This window comes from Heptranchias perlo, chromosome 41 (assembly GCF_035084215.1).
Source record: "Heptranchias perlo isolate sHepPer1 chromosome 41, sHepPer1.hap1, whole genome shotgun sequence".
Classification (NCBI taxonomy): Eukaryota; Metazoa; Chordata; class Chondrichthyes; order Hexanchiformes; family Hexanchidae; genus Heptranchias; species Heptranchias perlo.
In genome coordinates, this window is record NC_090365.1 from 14,431,248 (window position 1) to 14,444,792 (window position 13,545).

Genomic DNA, 13,545 nt, shown 5'->3' on the forward strand with positions numbered 1-13,545 from the left:
GATTTTCTTTTCACATATCAGCAGTATTTCAATAGCGTCAACAACAAGCTTACTGGGAGATGGTACAAATTCTAGTGAATGCATCCCAAAGGGATCTTATAAAGACGTAATCAATTCTAGGGGTTTAGTAAAATATCAAATCTCAAGCACAAAGCTCAACAAGTTTAAAACAAGTCATTTGAAACCACCAAACTATTTTGTTCCATCAAAATAACCCTACCTGAAACAAAAACATGTTAAAATATGTTTCATTTCCTCAAGTAAAGGTGGCCATGTTTTAACAAAATAAAGATTGCAAAACTGAAAAGGTATTCTGCAATATTACGAACATCCACAGATCATAATTTATGCGCCTCAATAATGATACAAAATGATCAGCGTCCCCAATCCAGATATCTAACCACATAAAAATACAAATCCAGTTCAATACCAGCTTCATCCAAGATGAATCCCCCATGTCGTGGTTTCTTCTTGGGTCGGTCATCATCTTCTTCCTCATCATACTCTTCCTCTTCCTCCTCTTCTTCCTCCTCTTCCTCCTCCTCCTCCTCTTCCTCGTCAGCTTCTTCTGCCTCTTCTTCTACCTCTCCTTCTCCCTCTGCTTTCTCGCTGCCACCTCTACTGGCATGCTCTTCCTCCTCCTAAATTACAGTAAAAGCATACAGACAGGTTAATGACGAGAAAAACACTCGCTAAATTAGAGGTAAAATGGAATCAGTCGACACTCCTTTGTTACCAGAATTGAGAGGATGCAACTATCAGGAAAGATTGAGCAGAATGAGACCCTTTTCTCTGGAAAAACGCCTCATAAGAGACCTGATAGAAGTCTATAAAATTACGAAGGGTTTCGATGGGTGGATGCACAAAAGCTGTTTCCACTTGTGGATGAGACCATAACAAGAATACATAAATATGATAGTCACTAACAGATCAAATAAAGAACATAGGAGGAATTTCTCTACAGAGAGTGATGAGGACATGGAACTCATTGCCACATGGAGTGGTTGAAGCAGGTAACACTGATGTATTTAAGGGAGGCACACGAGGGAGTAGGAAATAAAAGGATACGGGAGCATGGTGGGAAAAGATAATTGGAGTGGGAGGAGGCTCATGTGGAGTATAATCCAGTTGGGCCAAATGGCCTATTTCTCTGCTGTGCAGTCTATGCAATCCTTGAAAACCTTCTAAAATCCAGTTCCCTGACATACAGTAATCAAACTGGGGAACTCATGTACATCCTGCTACAGATTAACCCGCCATCAAGATTTTCTATATGTTTAATAAACAACACCACTATAATATAGATTTTTATCCTTTCAAACTTGGGTTTACTTAGATTTTGAGCTGCATGACACCCCTGTGAAGCAGAACCAATTCTGTTCCAACAGCACTCATAAAATGTGCGCAGGAAAAAGGAAGAATTTTTTTCTTTTTTTAGGGGGGGAAGGATGGGAAAACAGAAAGAGACTCGAGGCACAAGCAAAGAGATGGGTTTTTAGGAACATCTTTGAAGGCAGGGAGGCTGGTAATAAGGTGGAATGGCTTAAGGGTAGAATTCCAGAGGGCAAGGGCATAAGGGGTGATCTAATCGAGGTGTTTAAGACGATTAAAGGAATCGATAGGGTAGATAGAAACTATTTCCTCTGATGAGGCTTCCGGAGCACGGGGGCTGTACACATGGGTGATGTAAAAAGGGTAGTGGAAATCAGGAACTCTCTCCCCCAAAAAGCTGTTGAGACTGGTGGTCAATTGGAAATTTCACACTGGGATTGATGGATTTTTTCTTAGGCAAGGGTATTAAGGGATATGGAATCAAAGCAGGTAGATGGAGTTAAGATACAGATCAGCCAAGATCTAATTGAATGGAGGAACAGGCGCGAGGGGCTGAATGGCCTCCTCCTATTCCTATAATGACTGAACTTGGATGATGCAGAGGATGGAGCAGTGAACAAGCAATAACCTGGGGCATGATTTTTACTTGGAGCCGGGAACCCAGCGGGTGGGTAGATGATCACGTGGGGAACCCGGAAGCCAATTGCGTGCGTTGCAATCGGTGACGCATCTCAATTAAAGGTAATTACTTTTGCTTCTGGGTTTCCCGCACAACAGCCGGCCAGATTGACAGGCTGGCTGCTTATTGGGAGGGAAAGGAGCCACAAATCGGAGGGGAGGGAGATATCGTGGGCCGCAGACGACCAGGGGGGGGGGGGGGGGGGAACGCGCATCTTGGAGAAGATTGGGGAGACGGAGGCGATCGGATCGGCAGTCAGATGAAGAGTTGGAGGGGGGTTCTACCATTGGGGTGGGGGGGGGTGGTGGTGTCGGCCGATAGCGGGGGTCCGATTGTACCAGGTGAGCTTGTTAGGCCTGGATGAAGCACTACTGCTCTTCCTGGCCCACAAGCAGTGCAATAAAGACACTCACCTCATGGATCCAATCCTTCTCGTCTACTTTCACCTAACGAGGATCAGAAGTCATGGGAAACCCATGCAGGTGACCTTGAATTCGTTTCACTTTAGAATCCACAAAAAAATTAAGCACCTCAACTATTTCAATGAGGTAAATTGCCCCTAACCACCTAATAGCATTAAGTGGGGTTGGGACCTCCAGGTTTCAGATGCACGTATGCCTCCAAACAAGCCTGGGTTAAACTCGGAGATGGTCGTGTTTGAGCTAGGTTGCAGCCCCACTTCAAAAAAAAACCTGTTATTTTTACCTCCCACCTGTTCTTTGGGGTTTAAAATTACCCCCCCTGGAGTCAGAGGAGCAGAAGGTGCAGGTAGCAATGTAAAGCTGCAGAAGATTTCTCCAGACAGGGTGGGATGAGACAATGCAGGTATTTGAAGACGAGAATAAAGGATCTTATTCATTCACTGCAGCATTGGGAACCAGGAGATCATGGAAATACACCAGGTTCAGGAGTGTGGGGAACTTTGTGCGAGACAGGACACAGGCTGGAAAATTCTTAATTAGCTGTAGTTTATGAAGGGTTGAGGCAGTGAGGAAAGGTCAGTCCTTGAGATGATGTAGACTTGGATTAGGATTTTAGAAATGGTGGGGAAGAGGTAGAGCGTAAGCAGGAAGTCCTCCAGATGTAGAAGAATGAGGTCTTGGCAACAGATGAGACATGGGTTAACAAGCTAAGCTCAGGATTGCACAGACATCAAAATTCTGCACCTCACAAAAGCAGCTTGGGAGCTTGATGGAGTTCATGACACAAGTAAATGCTGACAGGTGCTAAAAAGGATGGCTCTGATTTTGCTGATGTTGAAATGAAGGCAATTTAGACTCATCACGATGAAACTATATCAAAAGGGCACAGGTTGCTGAGGCCAAATCACATGCCACATCACTCCACCAAGCACGGCAAATCATGAAAACTCCCCCCTGAATTTTTGTAGAAGTGGTTTTCGGAGACTACAAGCTCCAATATCACAACAGTTAAATTAACTTTTAATTGAATTAGTTTGTATATAATATTGACATAATTTATATATTTTACAAAGTTATTTTGTCTGGCGCATGTCAATCACACATCAAATGTCATATGATGCAAAACATTCCTAAAAAGAGCAAGACTGGGCCTGAAATTTCTAAGTAATTTGCTGACTTCTAATTGATATGAGCAATTTAGAAATAGCTATTAACTGAAATCACAGTGGAAGTATTCTAGTATTAGCCTTAAAAGAGACACATTAAGTTAGCGCTAAACATTACAACTGGACTGGAGACCCCAGATAATTCATGAGCAACACCACAGGAGAACTGCTAGGTCATTGAAGTATTTGTGGGGTGCCAGCCAATCTAGCAGCATCAATGGGCCCCAAAGGCTCAGAGATCAGAATTTTAACTCTAGTTGCACTTATGACAGTGGGGGCATATTTTGTGAAGAATAGTAACTACTTCATTTTCCCCAAATACAGAGTAACCAGGCAACAATACCACTGTATAAATCGGAGCATTTCCAAGTACCTCATTTTCCTCTTGCTCCTCTGCCTCACTGCTGTGGGAACTCTCATCATCAGTGAAGTTACTACCATCGCTGTCCGACATCCTGTGGATTCAGTGAAAGCCTGAAATGGAAAGGAGAATTAAAATAAGACACAAGATATATGGAACATTCTAGTTAGGCATTTCTGGGGCTTTACATGCAGTATTTCACTTGAACCTGGGTGTACATAAGAACTTTAGATTTTACAACTAGAAGTTTAAGACTCTTTTAAACAATATGCACCTGATAAGCACACGAGAACAAAATGTATCCGTTAGATTATATATAAAATATGGACTTTGGACCTACACAAAAGTTTCAACAACAAGTAGTATTCGAGGACATGATACAAAATACCCTACTCGTAAGGAGATATTCAGAATTAATTTCATAAGATTCAGGGTAGAAGAAAGAAAATCTGTGTTGTGATCAAGATATTTGATCAGTACAACTTAGGGCTGTTGCACCGATTGAGCTAAAAATTAGTAAGAACAAATTTCACCATAAAAATTGAAACATTCCAAATCCAGCCCAAAGCAGGATAAAATTGTAGTTAAAATGGTTTAACATCTTGTTGCAAAGTAACAAAATGTTGCCGACTTACAGTACAATATTAATAGCGTTGAAAACATGCAATACCTGCTAACATCTCCACACAAAAAAACACTTTAATGGCAGTTTGATTTGTCTGATCTCCCAGCTGAGGGAGAAAGGGTTCTGAGTTTGCTCAATGTACACCTGAACAGCACATGAAATCTCAATAACTTGTTCATCCTTCGTGGGGTTGCTCACAAATTTCAAAAGTAATTCATCGGTTTTGAGGCATTTTAGGATGCCCTGAGGATGTGATATGATATGAAAATGAAAGTTATTTTTTATTTTAGTACAAGTATCATTAACATTTAAAAGTCACATGATCACTCGTCTAATGAGATGGTTACAAAAGATTACAGACATTTAAAGTCATGTGATCACTACTGGCCAATGAGATTTTGAGAAAGTGACAACTAGTGGAAAAGTCATATGATTAACTACTGGCCCATGAAATTGCTCAAAAGAGGCACACACCATTTTTTTTAAATATTAACATTAGTTGAAATTACTCCTAGCATTAGATTACAGAGTAGTAATGGCAGAGACATGGAGCAGGTTACCTGCCCACTCACTCAGCCACAGGATAACGGATGATTCAGATACATCTAAAGAGGGGATAGAGTGTGTGATCCTGCTTCAAATTTTATAGAATTGGAGCAACATGGGCTAGCTTTTCCACCCATTAACTATGAACAGGGGAAAAGATCTAGAACCATAGCTGCTGTATTTGTTGAGATTTACTTTGTCTCAGTTTTTTTTAGCCCAAAGTGAAACATGCACCTTTGTCTGGAGGCATCACATATTAATGACAAACGTCTGGTTTCTGATAACTGCTTCCAGGAGGAAATCCTTTGCCTCCTGACGGAGTGTCTATTGACACCACGGTGTCATCCAATGAGTTGGAGGCGGGGCGAGACTTACAGCATCTGCTGTGATTGACAGGGGAATTACCCAATCACCTCCGTTCTGGCCGGGAATAGCGGTGTCATTATCGGCAGCCACAATTTTAATGGGGGTGCAGAAACAGAGAGACCAGGGGTACATATACACAAGTCTTTGAAGGTGGCAGGACAAGTTGAGAAGGCTGTTAAAAAGGCATACGGGATCCTTGGCTTTATAAATAGAGGCAGAGTGTACAAAACCAAGGAAATTATGCTAAATCTTTATAAGACACTGGTTAGGCTGCAGCTGGAGTATTTTGTCCCATTCTGGGCACCACACTTTAAGATGTCAAGGCCTTAGAGAGGGTGCAGAGGAGATTTACTAGAATGGTACAAGGAAGGAAAGACTTCAGTTATGTGGAGAGACGAGAGAATCTCTGGTTGTTCTCCTTTAGAGCAGAGAAAGTTAAGGGGAGATTTGATAGAGGTGTTCAAAATCATGAAAGGTTTTTGATAGAGTAAATAAGGAGAAACTGTATCCAGTGGCAGAAGGGTCAGTAACCAGAAGACACAGATTTAAAGTAATTGGCAAAAGAATCAGAGGCGACGAGGAAAAATAAATTTACGCAGCGAGTTGTTATGATCTGGAATGCACTGCCTGAAAGGGTGGTGGAAGCAGATTCCATAACAACTTTCAAAAGTAATGATGTGGAGATGCCGGTGATGGACTGGGGTTGACAATTGTAAACAATTTTACAACACCAAGTTATAGTCCAGCAATTTTATTTTAAATTCACAAGCTTTCGGAGGCTTCCTCCTTCGTCAGTAATCCAGAGGCCTGGACTAATAATCTGGAGTCATGAGTTCAAATCCCGCCACGGCAGCTGGGGAATTTAAATTCAGTTAATTGAAATAAAATCTGGAATTTTAAAAAAAATAGTATCAGTAATGGTGGCCATGAAACTACCGGATTGTCATAAAAACTCATCTGGTTCACTAATGTCCTTCAGGGAAGGAAACCCGCCGTCCTTACCCGGTCTGGCCTGTATGTGACTCCAGACCCACAGAAATGTGGTTGATTCTTAATTGCCCTCTGAAATGGCCTAGCAAGCCACTCAGTTGTAAAATCTCGCTACGAAAAGTCACAAGAATAAAACCAGTCGGACCACTAGGCACCGGACACGACAAAGGCAAACCAAGCCCAGTCGACCCTGCAAAGTCCTCCTCACTAACATCTGGGGACTTGTGCCAAAATTGGGAGAGCTGTCCCACAGACTAGTCAAGCAACAGCCTGACATAGCCACTCTCACAGAATCATACCTTTCAGCCAACGTCCCAGATTCTTCCATCACCATCCCTGGGTATGTCCTGTCCCACCGGCAGGACAGACCCACTAGAGGTGGCAGTACAGTGATATACAGTCAGTAGGGAGTGGCCCTGGGAGTCCTCAACATTGACTCCGGACCCCATGAAATCTCATGGGCAAGGAAACCTCCTGCTGATTACCACCTACCATCCTCCCTCAGCTGATGAATCAGTCCTCCTCCATGTTAAACACCACTTGGAGGAAGCACTGAGGGTAGCAAGGGCACAGAATGTACTCTGGGTGGGGGACTTCAATGTCCATCACCAAGAGTGGCTTGGTAGCACCACTACTGACCGAGCTGGCCGAGTCCTGAAGGACAGAGATGCAAGACTGGGCCTGCGGCAGGTGGTGAGCTTGCCAACACGAGGGAAAAACCTACTTGACCTCGTCCTCACAAATCTACCTGTCGCAGATGCATCTGTCCATGACAGCATTGGTAGGAGTAACCACCACACAGTCCTCGTGGAGATGAAATCCCGTCTTCGCACTGAGGACACCATCCAACGTGTTGTGTGGCACTATTACCGTTCTAAATGGGATAGATTCAGAACAGATCTAGCAGCTCAAAACTGGGCATCCATGAGGCGCTGTGGGCCATCAGCAACAGCAGAATTGTATTCCACCACAATCTGTAATCTCATGGCCCAGCATATTCCTCACTCTACCATTACCAACAAGCCAGGGGATCAACCCTGGTTCAATGAGGAGCGTAGAAGAGCATGCCAGGAGCAGCACCAGGCGTACCTAAAAATGAGGTGCCAACCTGGTGAAGCTACAACTCAGGACTACATGCATGCTAAACAGCGGAAGCAACATGCTATAGACTGAGCTAAGTGATTCCACAACCAACAAATCAGATCAAAGCTCTGCAGTCCTGCCACATCCAGTCGTGAATGGTGGTGGACAATTAAACAACTAACGGGAGGAGGAGGCTCTGCAAACAACCCCATGCTCAATGATGGTGGAGTCCAGCACGTGAGTGCAAAAGACAAGGCTGAAGTGTTCGCAAACATCTTCAGCCAGAAGTGCCGAGTGGATGATCCATCTCGACCTCCTCCCGATATCCCCACCATCACAGAAGCCAGTCTTCAGCCAATTCGATTCACTCCACGTGATATCAAGAAACGGCTGAGTGCACTGGATACAGCAAAGGCTATGGGCTCCGACAACATCCCGGCTGTAGTGCTGAAGACTTGTGCTCCAGAACTAGCCACGCCTCTAGCCAAACTGTTCCAGTATAGCTACAACGCTGGCATCTACCCGACAATGTGGAAAATTGCACAGGTACGTCCTGTCCACAAAAAGCAGGACAAATCCAATCCGGCCAATTACTGCCCCATCAGTCTGCTCTCAATCATCAGCAAAGTGATGGAAGGTGTCGTCGACAGTGCTATCAAGCGGCACTTACTCACCAATAACCTGCTCACCGATGCTCAGTTTGGGTTCCGCCAGGACCACTCGGCTCCAGACCTCATTACAGCCTTGGTCCAAACATGGACAAAAGAGCTGAATTCCAGAGGTGAGGTGAGAGTGACTGCCCTTGACATCAAGGCAGCATTTGACCGAGTGTGGCACCAAGAAGCCCTAGTAAAATTGAAGTCAATGGGAATCAGGAGGAAAACTCTCCAGTGGCTGGAGTCATACCTAGCACAAAGGAAGATGGTAGCGGTTGTGGGAGGCCAATCATCTCAGCCCCAGGACACTGCTGCAGGAGCTCCTCAGGGCAGTGTCCCAGGCCAGTGTCCCAGGCCCAACCATCTTCAGCCGCTTCATCAATGACCTTCCCTCCATCATAAGGTCAGAAATGGGGATGTTCGCTGATGATTGCACAGTGTTCAGTTGCATTCGCAACCCCTCAGATAATGAAGCAGTGCATGCCTGCATGCAGCAAGAGCTGGACAACATCCAGGCTTGGGCTCATAAGTGGCAACTAACATTCGCGACAGACAAGTGCCAGGCAATGACCATCTCCAACAAGAGAGAGTCTAACCACCTCCCCTTGACATTCAACGGCATTACCATCACCGAATCCCCCACAATCAACATCCTGGGGGTAACCACTGACCAGAAACTTAACTGGACCAGCCACATAAATACTGTGGCTACAAGAGCAGGTCAGAGGCTGGGTATTCTGCGGCGAGCGACTCACCTCCTGACTCCCCAAAGCCTTTCCACCATCTACAAGGCACAAGTCAGGAATGTGAAGGAATACTCTCCACTTGCCTAGATGAGTGCAGCTCCAACAACACTCAAGAAGCTCGACACCATCCAGGACAAAGCAGCCCGCTTGATTGGCACCCCATCCACCTCCTGAAACGTTCACTCCCTTCACCACCGGTGCACTGTGGCCGCAGTTTGTACCATCCACAGGATGCACCGCAGCAACTCGCCCAGGCTTCTTCGACAGCACCTCCCAAACCCGCGACCTCTACCACCCAGAAGGACAAGGGCAGCAGGTACATGGGTACAACACCACCTGCACGTTCCCCTCCAAGTCACACACCATCCTGACTTGGAAATATATCGCCGTTCCTTCATCGTCACTGGGTCAAAATCCTGGAACTCCCTTCCTAACAGCACTGTGGGAGAACCTTCACCACATGGACTGCAGCGGTTCAAGAAGGCGGCTCACCAACACCTTCTCAAGGGCAATTGGGATGGGCAATAAATGCCAGCCTCACCAGCGACGCCCACATCCCATGAATGAATAAAAAAATTGGACAGCTCTTTCAAAGAGCCGGCATAGGCTTGATGGGCCAAATGGCCTCCTTCTGTGCTGTATCATTCTATCTTGAGCCATATGTGGTCAACGTGACATTTCTCCACCCATTGAAGATTACAGTAGGCAATCCGGATTATTTCCAATGCATTCCTTAATGATACATGGGTAAATTGTTTGCCTTGCGGCACACAACCCAATATACTTCTTATTCCTTTCTCCCTCATGTACTTATCTAGCTTCCCCTTAAATGTATTTATGCTATTTCGACTCAACTATTCTACGTGGTAGCAAGTTCCACATTCTATCCACTCTGGGTGCTAATTCAGAACCATATGAAAACATTTATAAACTATTATTGCTATACCAAAAATTAGTTTTTAAAAAGGCTCACTGTCCTCATCTTTATGAGTCTATGTACCAATAAAGCAAGACAACAAAAAGGGGAAGATAATTTATACAAACCAAAATACTGCAGATACTGGAAATCTTAAACAAAAAATGAGAATGTTAATCTGAACAGATCTAATTTTTTCTTAAAATGGATTGCTATGCAGCAGCAATAAATTTGCACAAATCAAACAGTTCCAGAAGATCAAAAACTGTACTGAATAAGGATTTTGTTGTAGAAATGACTTCAATCTGCTCATGCATGAAAGCTAAATTTGGAACCGAGTTGAAACTGTAGACATGGGTAATGCAGTAATGTAATATATTTGGATTTTCAAAAGGCCTTCGATAAGGTACTGCATTGTAGACTCATGGCTAAGGTCAGAGTCAGGGGACAGGTAGCAGAATGGATAGCAAGCTGGCTACAAAACAGAAGAGAGTAGGGGTTATGGGTAGCTACTCAAGACTGGCAAAAGGTAGGAAGTGGTGTCCCCCCGGAATCGGTGCTGGGACCACTGTTGTTCACAATTTACATTTAACGATTTGGATTCGGGAATCAGAAGTACAATTTCAGAATTTGCGAACGACACCAAATTGGGGGGTGTAGTTAATACAAAGGAAGATTGCAAGAGGACATTAATAAACTTGCAGAATGGGCATGTAATTGGCAGATGAATTTCAATAAAGGTAAGTGTGAGGTGGTGCATTTTGGTAGGAAGAATAAGGAGGCCACATACTGCTTGGATAGTAAGAGTCTAAACGAGATAGAGGAGCAAAGGGACTCGATAGCAAGTATTGAAGACCATCAATAGCATGAAGGTTAGGTCAACTATTTTACGTCTGGCTGCAGGCAAAATGACTCCTCAACCCACCTACAGGTCAACAACAGACTTTCAAGCACCATTGTCCTACATGGAGCTTCTTGGTAATCGGGCCTGACTGGACTGGCAAAGCAACAAGTACAACTTGGACAGTTATTGGTTCTTCCAAATTCAGCCTGCCGTATAAAATAGGCAGATCTGGCAGCATCACATCAGCATACAGATACACAAATGACTAAAAGTTGGGACGCAGGTTAATAAGGCCATAAAAAAGGCAAACCAAGCACTCGGGTTCATTTCGAGAGGGATAGAATTGAAAAGCAAAGATGTGAAACCTGTATAGAACCATGGTAGACCACACAGTATTGTGCTTTGTTCTGGTCTCCATATTTTTCAGGCATCAAAAAAGATTCACAAGGATGATATCAAAACTCAGAGGATATCCTTATCAGGAAAGGCTGAACAGGCTGGGGCTCTTTTCTCTAGAAAAGAGAAGGCTGAGGTATGATAGCTAATAATAGGGTTTGATAGAGTAAATGTAAAGAAAACATTTCCACTTGTGGGGAAGTCCAAAGCTAGGTCATAAATATAAAATAGTCACTAATAAATCAAATAGGGAATTCAGGAGAAACTTCTTTACCCAAAGAGTGGTAAGAATGTGGAACTCGCTACCACAAGCAGTAGTTGAGGCAAATAGCATAGATGCATTTAAGGGGAAGCTAGATAAACACATGGGGGAGAAAGGAATAGAAGGGTATCCGGATAGGGTTCGATGAAATAGGGAGGGAGGAGGCTCGTGTGGAGTATAAACGCCGGCAAATACCTGTTTCTGTGCTGTAGTTTTGATGTAACTTGATGAAACAAAATATAATAAAATGCATTTTCAACACTTTATTATACTTTACAGTTTAAACAATGCATGCCCACAGTTTTGCAAAAAGTGCAACTTTCCCCATTTTTGCTTTTACTTGTTATACAGAGCTCTTCCTGCACACGGGGAGCACTATATAAAATGCAACGTGTTACTGGGAGGGTCATTAACATGTAGTTGGAGATTCTTCTTTTCAGTGATTGCACAGTCATCAGTTCATATCCCATTAACTTTACAGGATTCCCTCTGACCACTGGATGCCATCGATAGCAAATATTGAAGACCATCAATTGCATGAAGGTTAGGTCAACTATTTTATGTCTGGCTGCAGGCAAAATGACTCCTCAACCCACCTACAGCAGCAACAGACTTTCAAGCACTGTTGTCCTAAATGGAGCTTCTTGGCAATAGGGCCTGGCTAGAATGGCAAAGCAACAAGTACAATTTGGACAATTATTGGTTCTTCCAAATTCATCCTGCCAATCTGGCAGCATCACATCAGCTTATGTTACGGAACTCTGCAATACAAATGGAACATCAGGTCACTGCAGCAAGGACAGTTCGACAAGGCAAGCACAATTTTAATTAAATGTCACAATGCTACTGGGGTGGACAAAAAGAATTTCAGTGGCTACATGCAGCTCTTCTGTAGCTGAAATGCAGCTTTTGAATGCTTTGTTTAGGTGCCCTGTCCATATGAGGGGTGCAAAAAGGATTTTGTATTTTTAAAAACAAATTTTTTTTTAGGAATGAGAATTTATCTGCTTCTTAACCAAGTCGCAATTTCTTTGCCCAAATATAATATGCAATGAAGTAATTAAACAAGAGTTTAGTACATTAAATGCAACATTTTTATCTCCAATATTGAGTCGTGTTTTGTAATTTCAGTATATAATGCCTGTAGGCTGTATCAAATTAAAACTCTTACGAAAATGATTTTTAAAAGTTAAATATTGTGTGGGTGGAGTTATTGAAGACTTCTTAAAATATTGTCCAAAGTAGTTATTGAACTTTATTGTTCAATAATGAGTATGACATTAGGTTTTGATCGAGAACATCCAAGTTTCTCCAAAGTGCTGCCATAGACATCGGTGTCTTTTTCCTCCACAAGTTTATGCTGCATCTACTTTTTTTTCTCCCTCTCTCATGTACAACACAGAGTGTATAATTCTGTGTGCAAAATCAAAATGAGAATACATGTCAACCTAGAAATCCTAAAATACTCGACAGTTCTAAGAGAAGTCTTTCCATACAAACTGCTTGCCTGATATTTGGGTTTATGAAGTAAAGTGAGTATAGAAATAGGAGGATAGAACAGATGAATGCATGGCTGGAAAGATGGTGCAGGAGGGAGGGGTTTAGATTCCTGGGGCATTGGGACTGGTTCTGGGAGAAGTGGGACCTGTACAAACGGACGGATTGCACCTCAACAAGGCCAGGACCAATCTCCTTGCAGGGAGGTTTGCTGGTGCTTTTGGGGAGGGTTTAAACTAACTTGGCTGGGAGATGGGAACCTGAGAGGTGATTCGGAAGGGAGAGTAACAAAGCTGGAAGTGGAAGGCAGAAAAGTAGTAAGTGAAATTGGAAGACAGCAGAAACAAAGGCCAGCAGCAAATAAGGTCAAAAACGGAAAAAATGTTAAAAAAGCAAAATTAAAGGCACTTTATCTGAATGCATGCAGCATTCACAACAAGGTAGATGAATTGACGGCACAAATAGAAGTAGATGGGTATGATCTAATTGCCATTATGGAGATGTGGCTGCAGGGTGACCAAGGCTGGGAACTGAATATTCAAGGATATTCAACGTTTAGGAAGGACAGACAAAAAGGAAAAGGAAGTGAGGTAGCGCTGTTAATAAAGGATGAGATCAGTACAATAGTACAATCAGTGAGAAAGGACCTTGGCTCAGA

At 43.4% G+C, this 13,545-nt stretch overlaps 1 protein-coding gene across 1 annotated transcript in view; it reads right to left on the reverse strand.

Moving 5' to 3' along the window:
- The window catches only part of supt5h (SPT5 homolog, DSIF elongation factor subunit), a 91,832-nt gene that overhangs the window by 63,707 nt on the left and 14,580 nt on the right, over positions 1-13,545 (reverse strand). The window contains exons 2-3 of the mRNA XM_067975145.1: positions 3,973-4,073; positions 431-641 (exon numbers count right to left, since the gene is read on the reverse strand). Coding sequence (XP_067831246.1) covers positions 431-641; positions 3,973-4,053 — 292 coding nt within the window. The 5' untranslated portion in view covers positions 4,054-4,073. The remainder of the gene's footprint in view (positions 1-430; positions 642-3,972; positions 4,074-13,545) is intronic.